The 14,415-nt window shown below is 39.7% G+C and overlaps 1 protein-coding gene across 23 annotated transcripts in view; it reads right to left on the bottom strand.

Moving 5' to 3' along the window:
• The window catches only part of STAU1 (staufen double-stranded RNA binding protein 1), a 91,189-nt gene that overhangs the window by 33,638 nt on the left and 43,136 nt on the right, over positions 1 to 14,415 (bottom strand). For 5 of the 23 annotated variants that reach the window (XM_060120193.1, XM_060120198.1, XM_060120203.1 and 2 more), the window contains 2 exons: positions 2,882 to 3,020; positions 835 to 1,000 (listed from right to left, as the gene is read on the bottom strand). In XM_060120193.1, the coding sequence (XP_059976176.1) occupies positions 835 to 1,000; positions 2,882 to 2,982 (267 nt within the window). In that variant the 5' untranslated portion in view covers positions 2,983 to 3,020. Of the gene's footprint in view, positions 1 to 834; positions 1,001 to 2,881; positions 3,021 to 5,063; positions 5,269 to 6,696; positions 6,745 to 8,299; positions 8,425 to 10,330; positions 10,620 to 14,415 lie in introns of those variants that run through there. The other 18 variants (XM_060120181.1, XM_060120183.1, XM_060120182.1 and 15 more) reach the window with 9 other exon arrangements.

The raw sequence follows: 14,415 nt of genomic DNA, 5'->3' as shown, positions 1-14,415 counted from the left end.
TGCTTGACCTATAGAATATGGCAGAAGTGACGGTGTGCTGACTTCTGGGCCTAGGTCCTAAGAAACTGGCAGCTCCTTCCATTTCCTGTCTTCTAGAATGCTCACCTTTGGAACCTAGCCATCACACTGTGAGCATGTGTAAACAATCTCTGCAAAGGTTAACTAGGAGAGGAACTGAGGTCCCCAGACCAAAGCCCCCTCTCAGCTCCCAGGCAACAGCCAGCAACAACTCACCAGCCATGTGAAGGAGCCATCTTGCAAGAGATCCTCCAGCCCCTGCAGAGTTGCCTCAGCCCAAGCTACGTGTAGCAGACAAGCTCCCCGTGCCAAGCCCTGCCTACACTGCAGGCTTGTGAGCAAAATAAAGGCCTGTAGGTGTTTAAGCCACTAATTTTTGTGATAGTGTGTTAAGCAGCAATGGATAACTGGCACTTCAAGATAATAAAGAAAGAAAGACTGGTCAAAATGGCTTTAGAAAACCCTCTAACCTGGTACCATAAATCACAGATTCTGAAAGCATAATCTTCAGCACCATTCAGCCAGGCATGTTTGTCACAAGTCAAGTGAGTCCACAATCTTTCTAACATGTTCACTCAAAACTATGCCACTGAGCACAAAAGAAGGCACCTGACCTTTCTTGCTAAGACATTTTTTTTAAGGGGGAAGAAAGGCAAGAAAGCTACAGGGTATAAAAACTTGTAAGCTATCAAATAACAAACATTAGGGACAACTCTCAATACATTCCCTTAGAGAAAGCAACGGAGATGGTGTCTTCCGTACCACCTTCCTGCTACACCCAAGCGTCAAGGAGCCCCAGCTCTGCTCTCTCCTCACCTCCAGCCTCTCAGGTGGGGGCTCGTTCTGCAGGGTCCTCAAAGCTTTTGCAGCAGCGTCATGTTTCGCAGCCTGTCTCGTCTTTCCTTTCCCGTTAAATTGCTGTCCTCCCACAGAAAGTTCAACTTGATAAAGTAAAGGTGGCACTGGAAATGGGTAAAAGTACCTAAAAATAGAGGGGGGTAAGGAAAATTAGTCTCAGGTAAGTCACCATACATTCTCTGACAAATTCCAGGTATTTCCTTCATCACAGGTCCTGATCACATCAGCGTTTGCTCGCCAATAATGACTCCTCATCAGTACATCCAGAGATTTCCCATGTTTATGCTGCATTAGAATTGCCACATGGTATGAGCAAATACTGTTTATGTTCCACAAAATACACTGCCTTACAAATTATATGAGTTCAATTTATAAAGCTAACCCATATTTACAAAATCTAAAATAGATTAGACTTTGGCTGAGACAGAAAACTTAACTTGCTCTACTTTCTCGTACCTGAGATTCACGCTTCCGTGTCTCCAGAAAAGGATGGAAATTTTTTAACAGACGTCTTTTAGAAAGGACCCTCATTTCTGTAAATCCCAATATCCTATAGCCTGGTGGAGGCTGGTTTCTATTTTTTTTTTTTTTTTTTTTTTGCGGTACGCGGGCCTCTCACTGCTGTGGCCTCTCCCATTGCGGAGCACACACTCCGGACGTGCAGGCTCAGCAGCCATGGCTCATGAGCCCAGCCACTCCGCGGCATGTGGGATCTTCCTGGACTGGGGCATGAACCCGTGTCCCCTGCATCAGCAGGCGGACTCTCAACCACTACACCACCAGGGAAGCCCTGGTTTCTATTTTTAAAATGGCTTTGGCCTCCACCTCCCTCCTACCCCAAAGTAGGGCAGGGAAATGAAGACCTCCAGTTTGATCATCAGTCTATCCACTAGTGTCTTATGACCACAAGCAGAAGGTTTTTCTTTTTTTTTTTTTTTGCGGTACGCGGGCCTCTCACTGTTGTGGCCTCTCCTGTTGCGGAGCACAGGCTCTGGATGCGCAGGCTCAGTGGCCATGGCTCACGGGCCCAGCCGCTCCACGCCATGTGGGATCTTCCTGGACCGGGACACGAACCCGCGTCCCCTGCATCAGCAGGCGGACTCTCAACCACTGCGCCACCAGGGAAGCCCAAGCAGAAGGTTTTTAACGCATGGCATTTTCAGGTTTCAATTAATATTTTACTGCATCTGTATACCAAGGCTATTTACAAACACACATGTAAGTTCACCAGTCAAAAAGTACCCAATAAACAATAATCAGGAAATCTGTGAATGCTGAGAATTGTGGTGTTGCAGGAATCATGTTCAAATATGACTCAGTTTGGGACTTTCCTGGCGGCACAGTGGTTAAGAATCTGCCTGCCAATGCAGGGGACACGGGTTCGAGCCCTTGTCCGAGAAGATCCCACATGCCATGGAGCAACTAAGTCCATGCGCCACAACTACTGAGCCTGTGCTCTAGAGCCCATGAGCCACAACTACAGAGCCCACACGCCACAACTACTGAAGCCCGCATGCCCTAGAGCCCATGCTCCGTGACAAGAGAAGCCACCGCAATGAGAAGGCCACACACCGCAACGAAGAGTAGCCCCCGCTCACTGCAACTAGAGAAAGCCCGCGCGTAGCAACGAAGACCCAACACAGCCAAAAAAAAAAATTAATAAATTTTTAAAAATAAAATAAAATCATTAGGCCATCTTTGTTTAAAAAGTAAAAATATGACTCAGTTGCACAAAGCAGTTAGAAGGGTGAAAGCTTTAACCAGATAGCTTGGGGCACGAGCCGTACCGCTCGTGAGGAATGTGCTCAGGTCCTTTCCAATGACAGGAGTTAAAAGAGCATCAAGACACAGTTCCAATGACACCAAGACAATTAAGACTGACTTTAGCATGTGGCAGGCCAAAGAGGACCAAACCATTATGCGCTCTACAATCTAAAGATCTTATTATTCTATGTAAAAGATCAAATATATCTTCACCTGTATTGAAAACAAAACAAACACATACCTTGGGGGATAAGCACCTCCTCTCATGTTGTAGTTATAGGTGGACTGCATCCGAGAGTAAGGGTCGACAGGCTTATACATTGGTTTTTTCCCAAGTTTCATGCACAGTGCATTTAGCTCTACAGTAGGGGTTATGCTTTCTGCAACACAGAATCAACACAAAGAATTGTTTTTTTCTGATATGAGAATGACACTCACTAAAATCAAAAAGAATAGCATGCTTTCTACTAATTGGATTCATGATGTATTTCAGGAAAAGATCTAAGTACTTCACTGCTAGGCATCAGGTCAGGAAATCCAAGAATCTGCTGTGATTTCTAAGTACTAATACACAGTCAGCAGCACAAAATATACTGTAACGGCTCTTAGGGGAGCATCAGTGTAACACAAGATGTTAGCAGTGAAAGCCAGTTGTCAGAAGTAAGTTCTAATACACATCAAATTCCATGATTAAAAAATCCCATAGGACCGTCCAAATCATTTCCTTGTTTGGGAATACTCAACCAACGTAACTTTGGTTGTACTGACTGACTGGCTTACACTTAGAAGGATGTTTGTACACGCTATTTCATAGAACAATGCATTTATTCAGTACTAACTGGAGGCAGAGTACTGTGCTAAGCTTGAACACAATTCTTGTCCCAGAGGAGTTCAAAGAACACAAAACACACTCAAAGAACTACAATACAACATTATGTGTGCTATAAGGAAAGGTGCAGGATCACTGAGGAGGAGACAAGTCAATTCTATCTGGAGAAGTCAGATGAGACCCACAAAATATTTAGAGGTTTCCATTCTTAATTTTTTTTGGGGGGGGGGCGGGGCCCAGGCCCACACCTCACAGTATGTGGAACTTCCCCGATCAGGGATTGAACCTGCACCCTCAGCAGTGGAAGCACGTAGTCTTAACCACTGGACCACCAGGGAAGCACTGGATGTTTCATTCTTGATACTTATAATGGGATCTGACTTGTGGTAATACTTGTTAGAAAAATGAGTTCTGTTGCCGTGTACAACAGGAGCAAGTATATCTTGGGTTATCTCAGAAATAGCAACTTTAGAAAATACTCATTATTCATCTTCTTTTTTTTCCCCCTCTCATTTCATCCAATTCATAAACCTTTAAAAATCATTTAAAAAGAAAAACAGCCTGGAAAGATTAGTGTAGGTGCACAATCACATTTAAAAACAACACTTTAATATCAAACACAGAACAACACTAGCAATGGCAAAGCTCGATTTAAATGCACACAAAAATCCACTTTAAAATGCCTCTTTAGGATGTATGTAGAGGAAAATAAAAATGACTCGATTCTGTACCATAACTGGTTTGACTAAATTTAGTGCATCAATCAAATTTATAAGAATATCTTTGAGTTTGCAAAGTCAGAGGGTCACATGAATAACCAACCTCTCTCTAGCTAACATCAGAATTATATTTTTTACACAATTCAAACAGTGCATTTTAAGAGCAGCTCTGACCATAAAATTTATCTGAAGTAGAGAATAAATTTAAAGAAAGAATACCACAAAGCAATCAAAAGCAACAAAAAAGGTGTGACCAAGATCTTTTGAGATCTTCCCAGATCATTCCCAAGTGCAAAGGGCTTGGGATGATTTCATGTACTGGAGCGGTTAACTCTCGTAAAACAGCCACTTCTACATACAGCCTCCAGGTCAGTGGTTCCCAAGCTCTCGCCAGACACTCCTCTTTATCAGTATTCTCCCCAGTTGGGCCCTTGCTTGAAGAGATATTACCTACTGGTTTGTATTTAAGAAACAAATATTTAAAATATTTTCTCATTCTTGTTAATGATCAGGAAACATAAAACTGATAATCAGGGGTTATGATCAACATGTTATAATCAATATGACCACACAGAGTTGAAGTGATTTTAGCTAAAACCCACATTCTTGGCATCTATACAACCTTATCAAAAGAAAACATGTATTTTCATTAGGCTTTTCTGAAAGTCTCGGAAATGATCTGCCGACATCCCTCACCTCCCATGACCACCTCTCCAGACCAGCAGGAGTGGAGGGACTGGAGCCTGGGAACCACTGCTTTAGAGTAAGGCTAAGACCTGAAAAGTATAAGCATTTGCCACTGGTAGTGCAAACTCTGTGCTTTCAAAACCAACAAGTTAGTTAAGAAAGAATTCATATACATACTAAACGGATACCTCTAGACACACTTTTGAAAGGAACCTGTCTTGGCCCACGCATAATACCTGGATTCCTTCCTTCGCTACGAAAAGGGCGGACTATAGGTTTAGGAAATTTTGTTCCTTCCAAAGCTTTGGCAGCAGCTGTGTGTTGGGCTTTTTTAATACTAGTTCCTTCAGCTTCCCAGTGCTGATCTCCAAGTGTTAGCTGTACTGTAAACACCTACAAATGAAAATTGTGAGCTCTCAATTCATGAAACCTGATGTTGACTATAATATGTCACTTGGTCCTTGAACATAATTTATGGTCATGGTTTAAAAGGCCTGGTCATTAACTTGATAATTTATCCCTTCATCCCCTTTTTCGTTGTTTTTATAAACACAAAAAGATACACATATCATTGATTTGTACTGCCCAGCACTCCATGAAAAACCTATGCTTTGAAAGATGGGGGTAAGTACAGAGATTAAAAAATGTTCTCTTATATATTAAAATATTAAATGCTGATGATTTGGAAGCCATCCAAATAGAAGATTGTCTTCCCATTATTTCTCACAGAAGAAACTTAGCAAACTTGATTTAGACACACAGCAGTACCTCATACAAATGAAGACAGTATTTGTTTTGATGTTGTAATTTGTTTGTGTACGCTGGTCTGAAAACACAACCCCATTAGGACGAAAACTTGAATAAATCTGGGAATGTCAGCCAGGTTCGAAAATGTTGCCTTTTACTTTCCTAAGACTGCACTAGTCAGACGCTGAATCCACTTGCAGAAGCAAATCAGATTCACAGCAAGCAAAGATCTAAAAACGTTTCTGAACTCAACTCTGAGGAGGCATCCAAAACAGCTAATTTTGTCCTCAACAAATACTGACAATGGCAAGCCTCTTTCTTCCTTTTTAAGTATAAAGGTAACTCACGTGCACACTCCATTCGTAAAATTAAGTTACGTTAATCCGATCAGAACTGGACTAATACTCTATCAAAAAAAAAAAAAACATGACCCATCACAGCTCAGTGATTCTTTAACTTTGGTGTGCATCTGAAGAATAACCTGGGAAGCTTGGTAAGATACATGTGCCCAGGGATTTCGACTGAACAGCACACGGGGAGACTCGAGCATGTGTATTTTTAACAAGCTCCCAAAGTGATTCTGATGCACTTCAACGTTTGAAACTCACTACTTTGGAGCTTTTATTCTTCTCATTCTTCTTTATCACAGAATATCACCTTATTTCATTGACAAATAATTCACATGAGAAATGGTAATTTGAGTATGCCTAGGTCATTTAAATTTGGTGCCTAAAGGGATGGGGCCAACTTGCCTTACAGCTGATTTTTCTTATAGGTCTTAATTTCAGGATTCCCTCAGTGCACAGCTTCCACTAAAGGGGAAAAATTAAAAGAATCCTTCATCCCCCTTGAAATATTAGGGGCCTCCTATATTTATGCTGCAGTTCATAAAGCTACTCATTTAAGCACCAATAGCCTGAACTCAAAACCCTGGCTGGCATGGAAGGTCAAATGGCAGAAGAAGCCTGCAATCCTGTGCAATCCCTGAGTCATTTTTGTGATCCTTTCATGGGAAGACATTGAAGGGGAAAATGCTAAAAGAGAGTCAACAGTTAATTTCATGACCAGTCTTGCCTTTCTCCAGGACTGTCCCCGTCGGCGCTGCTGCCACTCTGCTGCCTTCTGTGTGGAGGGTTGGTAGTGAGGTTAGATCTTGGTTCAGACAGAATTAAAAGTACACCAGACCTCTGACATTTTAAATAGGCTAACAATCATCTAGGAGGGAATAACTTTTCCTCTTTGAACAACTTGTAGGTAAAAAAAAAAAAAAAAAAAAAATGCAGTTACAGATTGAACACACAGCCAAATTACCTAAAGTACTAAAGTTCAAGTGAGAAAGTACATATTTCCAAAAATATCAAAAACAGTTGATAAAGGGAATCCCAAAGTTAAGAGCTGCAAAAAAAATCCTGTAGAAGGAACAGAACAGTTATAAAAAATGGCTAATTGCCTTCTAAAAGTAAAGAAACATTTCAAATATAATTATGCTTTAGAATAATATTAAAACTAGCTTCATGTGAGTGTGAAATTTCTGTTTTTCTTAAATGCATAATTTCCTAATAATAATAGGTACCATTTCTCAAGCATTTACTATGTGCCAGACATTGTGCTCCACACTTTAATATATCTCACAATAGAATTATTTGGTAGATATTATTATCCCCATTTTACAGATGAGAAAACTGAGGTTCAAAAAAGTAGCAACTTGCCCAAGGTCACACAGCTAGTAAGAAGCTAAGATTCAAACCCAGATCTGTTTGACTCCAAAGGCAACTCACCTAACTGTGCTATCCTATGGTGCCTATTTATGATTGTGGTTGATGTTACTTTTAGTCAAATGAAAAGAGAAACCTGGTATCATTCAAGGTTTGAGGTTTGCATGTCAAGAAAAATGAGGCATAAAGAGACAAACAACTCATCCTTATAAAAGTATATCATCTTACTGCAAGGCTAGGATCAGAAACAGGAGGCCCAATTCCTTATGTCTCATACTACAGCTGCAAAAGATAAAGCCAGATATGCAAACATTTAAGTTCCAAGATGTATTGATACATTAGCACAGATATCAAACAAGCTTCAAAGACTGAACTCCTGAATAACAAATAGGAAAAATTCAAATTACAGTCAGTCTTTCATCCTCTAAGATGAGGGGAACGAGAAGGGTAAATGAAATCAGAGATAATCCAAAATACTCACTGGGAGACTAATTTTACCTCTCATATTCAAACCTTCTTATCTGATTGCTAACAAGTGGAAAAACTGACTTCCCATTCACCTCCTCTCCCTGCCCAGTCTAAGGTACACATGCACTTTCAAACAAGCAGGAAAGGAGCCAGAGGTAGGCAGAAGCCAGGAGGCCCAGAGCCTGGAAAACTCACAGGAAATCATTCACAGGTGCTTGGGAATTGTCTCTATTCAGAATGCTAAACAACCACACACTAATTGGAGTTCTAAAAGCCAAATATCCCCCAAAGAAGCACATCTTTTCTTTGACCCATTCTGCAAGGATGAAAAAAGAAGCGACTCGCCAACAATCTGTACTTTTGCGTCTCTTTAAGACAACCTCAGCAGTTTGAAAATATGTATTTTGCATCACAGAACCACTTGCAACTGTATAAAAAGAAAGAAAACATTCCTAGTGGGTTATAAATGCACAAGCAGTATGGACAATATTTACCTTACAGTGAGCTGGACCTTGCTCACGCAAAAGCTTATACTCAGGTTGAATCTTGTTGAAACGGGCTAACTCATTCACAAGACACATTGGGGTTTTCTCTTTGGGGTGTGCCATGTTAGAAGGAACTGAAAAATAACGTAAGAGCATTGAAGTCAACTAGCAGTATTTAAGACTGCAGCTCTCCCAGGGATATGAAAAAAGAGGGAAAACAAGCTGAAGGTCTAAGGATTTAAAGCAGCAGTGATGCAATACTGCAAACCACACTGGGGGCACGTATCTGAAGACACAGCTGGGATCTTTTCTGAACCAGTTGAAGCCAGGTAACCTAGGAGGGGGTGTGTCTTCAAAAGAGAGAGAATAGAAGTCAGAGGAATAACTAAACCATGGCAAGCACACAAGATTTGAAATCAGATGAAGCACTGCTATTATAACCAAGGGAATAACAAGGAGGTCTTTTGAGCAGAGACACACACACACTGGTTACCGCAACAGCTGTCAGCTGTACCCTGTTCGTTATTGCATAAAAACTCAATATGCCAATACCATTTCTCAAACAACGACTGTCCTTTTCACACAGCTAACTTCTCATTCCTAGGGCGTCCTCTAGTCTTATCTCCAGAGGCTGCTATCCTCAGACCATATCTATTTCTGATAATTATAAGTAAAATAAAATGGCCTTGGTGGGTGGGAGTTTTATAAAGTCAATAAAATGTGGATATAAGAACACATTAGAAGAAAAAGCAATAAATCCCAGAGGACTGAAATAGTCTGTGCCATTTCCTATTAAGATGGTATTCAAATGGCAAATATGGGGAACACTGAATCTCTAGGGGACCATGACAAGTCAAGAATGCTATTTGGTGAGCCGGTCCAAGGAAGTCTAGAGGTAGCTGCATGATAGATGCCACGCTGCTGAGAGTGGGACAACCTAACACTCTAAGAACAGACTTACAAAGTAAAGGAAATGAGACAATGAAGGAAGAGGAGGAAATGCAAGGGAAACTGTCAGGCTTAAGGTCGAAAAGAATTTGTTATTAGGTGACTCTAGTATAGAGACACCTATGCTGACACCCCATTTAATTGGTTTTGCAACTTGGGGGAAGGGGAGGTTTGGGGAGCAGAATATTGTTTTTAGGGTTTTTTCCCCAGAGGTTTCAAGTCTTTCCTGATCAATGAGCACATTTATTTCATTTTTCCTAATATTTAAATTTGAATGCTTCTAAACTTATTTCTTTTTTAAAAATCTCTGCTTCTGGGCTTCCCTGGTGGCGCAGTGGTTGAGAGTCCGCCTGCCGATGCAGGAGACACAGGCTCGTGCCCCGGACCGGGAAGATCCCACATGCCGCGGAGAGGCTGGGCCCGTGAGCCACGGCCGCTGAGCCTGCACGTCTGGAGCCTGTGCTCCGCAACGGGCGAGGCCACAACAGTGAGAGGCCTGCGTACCGCAAAAAAAAAAAAAAAAAAAAAAAAAAAATCTCTGCTTCTTTGTTCAATTTCTAATTGGTCCTCACTATGATTTCTTAGCCACCTCTGGAATCTCAATTTAAACTTACTTATTCAAAATAAAAATTATCAAATGCCAACACACTCTTTTGCTTTCCAATAAATCTGCCTGCCCCCTTGCTTGGGAAAAATCTTATAGACATCCAAAAAGGAGGCTTACACCTACAAATCAATTCTGGGAAATAATTATAAAAGCAGAATTTTCCCATATAACAATGAATATCCAAAGTGGTATTTACTGTTCAATTCTTTCTGCCAGCTACCACTTTATAATAGACAAGCCTTTATAGTTTAGTTTCTAATTTTCTTTCTTACACTTTGAAATGGTCTGTCAAAGGCCTCCATCAACCCAATATACAACCAAGTGTGTTCTATATCTGGGATAAAGAAGCGTGGGTGGTATACTTTCTTCTGCTTCTTGAAGGTAAATGTGTGTGAGAGCTCCCTACATCTGCAATCTACTTATCAGATCAGAAAACAGGCTAAGAAAACATTTGAAACAGAAGACACTTGGAGTCATACGCTTACCTGCAGCTGCACTGGTGGATGTAATAGATGCAGAGGGTAAAGCAGAGTTTTGAATAGGTCTACCTGCCTTTTCAGAGGGCAGAGAGCTAGTAGTAGAAGGAATACTCATCAAAGGCTGTGAGAGAAGAGACTGGTTCTTGTTCAGTATTTGGCTCCCTGAGAGAGCGGCAGATGGGTTCTGAACTTGCACTTGAACTTGAGACATGGTCACTTTCAACAAAAGTGAACAACTGCAGGTAAACAGCTTTCAGTGCAGGTTAATTCAGTGCTATGAAGTCTAAAGTTCTACCTGAAAGTTGTAAGGGAAAGAAAATAAAAAGATAAATTATAGAGGAGATATGTAATTGCCAATATTCAGTCAAAATTGGTGTCACCTACTGAAGTATGATAATAGCCCCGTTTAGTACGTAGCTATGTTGATGTATTAGAAATGTGTCTCTCCTTGGTATACAGTAAGGTTCACTAGCCTTGTGAATTTCTCGTAGTGTTTTTAAATGACTTACAATACCCACATGCCCTGCGCATGTTCATTTTACAAAGAGAATCGGCATGGTATGATAATATTTATTGTTGAATATTAAGAATTATAAACTATAGCTTATATTCAAAAATGCAAATTAAAAAATATGAAGAGGTTTCCCATTGTATATGGGATATGGTAAAGGTTTCTGGTTTCAAAATGATAAGAAACTGAAAGCAAACTGGGTTTCTAACACCATTAACAGGTGAATGTAAACACTGCTTCCATTTTAGGGCCATATGCTCAGATTGGCAACCTCAGAGCTTTCCTTTACATTGACTGAAGAAAGAGAAGAATTCCTCACTTTTCCTTTCTCTTTTTCCTTATGATGGTAAAAGATCTCTTTGTTTTCCTACAAGGTTTGTTTGAGATAGTCTCATTTATTTACAGATCCCAAACAAGAAATGCTGCACCCACATCAATGCTCATGATCCTGAGAAATCATTTGAATAGCAAAGAACATTCTATAGTATTTCTATCATTAAAAGCAAAAGCGGAGAAGATGAAGAAGAGAGGAACAGATTTCAGACAGACGATTTTACTAGTGTGGCTTGCGGGGGTAGAGCCTGCGGAGCAGAGATTGTTTACTGCATCTTGTAAGTTCCAAAGGCATTAATCCTAAATACATTTAAATTTCTTCACAAGTCAAAAATAAGGACAGTTCTGCTCATTTTCATAGTCATAGTTCAAAAAGCTGAAAATGTCTAAGCAAATCAGAAGTACTCAAAAATAACCAGTAAGCAACAAGGAATAGAAAAAGCCAACCAAAGCAGAAACCAGCAAGCTAACAAATTAGAAGTTCTATTATAGAGTAATTTTTGTTACTTTATTTTTTTTAAGTCTCAAAATGATTCTTAATTAAGGCTGGACCTCTAGAAAGAGATGAATGACCAGAGCAATTAAGTTACTTGAGGAGTCCTGGCACACCCTCTCTTGCTGAGAGCAAAAAGGACTACAAAGTTCAAAACAAGACAAAAAACAAAAACAAACCTCAGCTAAACTATGACTTTGGTTAATAGAGGCATAAACATTACCTTATACAACAAAATTCTCCAATATTGCAGTTGTTCCTTGCTTACTTTTGAAATCAGAACAAAATAACAGAGGAGATGCACTGAAGATCTAGGTAATGGTCTTAGCAGATAAGTTGCCAGTGTCAAGAAACAAGTCCAGAACCTTTCAGAAGTCAGCTATGACCTTGTTTCATTGTTCTTATTTCATTCAGCTGCCAAAATATAAACATTTCTCTCTCAATCTTCCCCCTCCTTCTTTTATTCACTCTCTCCCTCTCTTTCTGAACTCTGTCTTGAGGGCATTTTTCTAAAGAGTATACTCACAACTTCACAACACCAACCATAGGTCACAGGTCAACACATAAGCCAAAAGCAAAGTGTTTGCTCCAGAGTCTACCTGCATCCAGAAGGAACAACCCAACTCTGCCCTGGGTGGCTCTTGAGAGTCTGAGACTGAATGAACTAAATTTAGAAAGGGTGGGGCCCAAGGGGATCTCTTTTGGCTAATGTTCTCTACAGCAGGCCCACTGCCAGCATTTCCAGTCACAGACATAAATTCATAGGTTTTCTAGAAGTTGAGAAAGGGAACAAACAAGTTATTAATTAAAACTGCCCCAAAAATGTTAACCCCAGGTACACCTGGAGGAGTTATGTCTTTAAAACAACTGATTGAAAGCAGTAGCTCAGAACTGCAAATAAAAAAATTTTTAAACCCTCCTAAATAAGGATCTGTATTTTACAAATTTTTAATTTCCAATATGACCAATAAAAATTCAACAACCAGTACTCATTTTTAGTCATTTACTAATTTAACATTTCTATGTGTCTTTAAGCCTGAAAAGAGAATCTGAAGCAGTAGTTCTAAAGAGGGGGCAATTTTGCTCCCCAAAGACATTTGACAATATCTGGAGCCATTATTTGGTTGTCACATTTGGGGGATGGCAGAACCTATTAGTATCTAGTGGGTAGAGGGGCAAGCATGCTATTTCTAGTACATATATAATACGAATCCACAAAATAAAACCTTACTAATGTATTAAGCAGTTTATATTCTCAGACAGGAAAAGAAAACCCCCTTTTCATCTCAAAAGGCTCTAAAACATTGATGCTAATATTTTACCCAAACAGATGCTCCTCCCCTAAGAGAAGCCAGGCAGCTATCATAGCTATAAATGGGGGGAAATATATGGTTTACTCACATAATTCAAAGAACAAATAAAGTTTTTCATTACTGCTATCTATATAGTTCACAGAAGCATTCAGGGGAATCACAGAATTTCAGCGTTATTACTTCTGTATAAATTTAGAACCTGTTGCTCAACAGTGCTCCATACTGAGATTAAATCCTTAAATGAAAACTTATATTTTCCTTTACACCTGTCTTTAAGGATTGTTTTCCATCAGATAAATTAGGGACTTAAAAGAGATTAAAATGCTTTATTAGAATCTTCTTACAGAAGAACAATATTTCACACACAGTAAAATTAGGTTGAAAAGTTTGAAACACAGAGACTCCAGTTTTCCCCAGCGTTGGAAACACCTTGACTGTTAAGCCCGTGTTGTGCTATTTCCCTGCCTCCAGCACAGACGAGAACCTTTCATCTCCTGGGTTTTTTCCTATTTGAAGAGCTTGAGAAACCAACTCAAGAAAACATTTTCATCCTGTTCTCAAATCCTAAATTTGTGGAGTACATATAAGAACTACGACATTATAAGGGGTGAGATGATAATTATGGGTACCTCTATAAAAGCATTTTTTTAAATTGTACATGATGTGCTAAAAAGTGATCAGGCACAAAATGCATATTCCTAACTCAGCAATCAATCTACCAAGACTGGGTCATACTGAGCGCACAGTCTGAAAGATTTAATACCCAAAAAGGCAGATCCTTCTAGAAACAGTTTACAGAAACACCTACAATACTACTTAGTCCTAATCACTTTCAACTAACAGATTGTTAAATTGTTGCAGTATGAAATACCTACTTCAGCAATTAGGGAAGATCATTTTTAATATCTAATTTTTATCAGGATTTACACATGACATAATGAAGTATCTATACTTTTGTGCAATCAACACATCATTCCCCTTTGTAATAAGTGATGTTTCCAAACAAGATGTGTTTTTTAAAAAACAGGAAGGAAGGAAAGGAGGGAGGGTGGGAATAAGAAAGTCATCCCAATTCTGAACAAGCTTTTAAGATAGCCAAAACAGTGCACGAAATATCTCCCCTTCTCTTCTTTATTATATCTTATATAGTATGGGTACACAGATACAAAGGAATATTCCAGTTCCTCACCATGACAGAACATTAACAGTACCAACAGCAATTTTAGGATATATTTATTCACTATTCAACAAAAATTTATTAAGCATCTACTACGTGTGAACCCTTTTATGGCAGATTGTACATTCTCAAGTGCTAGAAACTACTTGTTGAACTTTTCCTCAAAGACACAAGAGCTCTTTAAGCAACCAACTGTACGTCTATTAATCTGTTCTCTATAGCTTCTGAGAGGCTTCACTCTCAGAGAAACTTTGTCAACAACAA

This window comes from Mesoplodon densirostris, chromosome 16 (genome assembly GCF_025265405.1).
Source record: "Mesoplodon densirostris isolate mMesDen1 chromosome 16, mMesDen1 primary haplotype, whole genome shotgun sequence".
NCBI classification, from domain to species: Eukaryota; Metazoa; Chordata; class Mammalia; order Artiodactyla; family Ziphiidae; genus Mesoplodon; species Mesoplodon densirostris.
The sequence above is the reverse complement of the archived record's forward strand: the minus strand, read 5'-3'. Positions and strand labels throughout refer to the sequence as shown.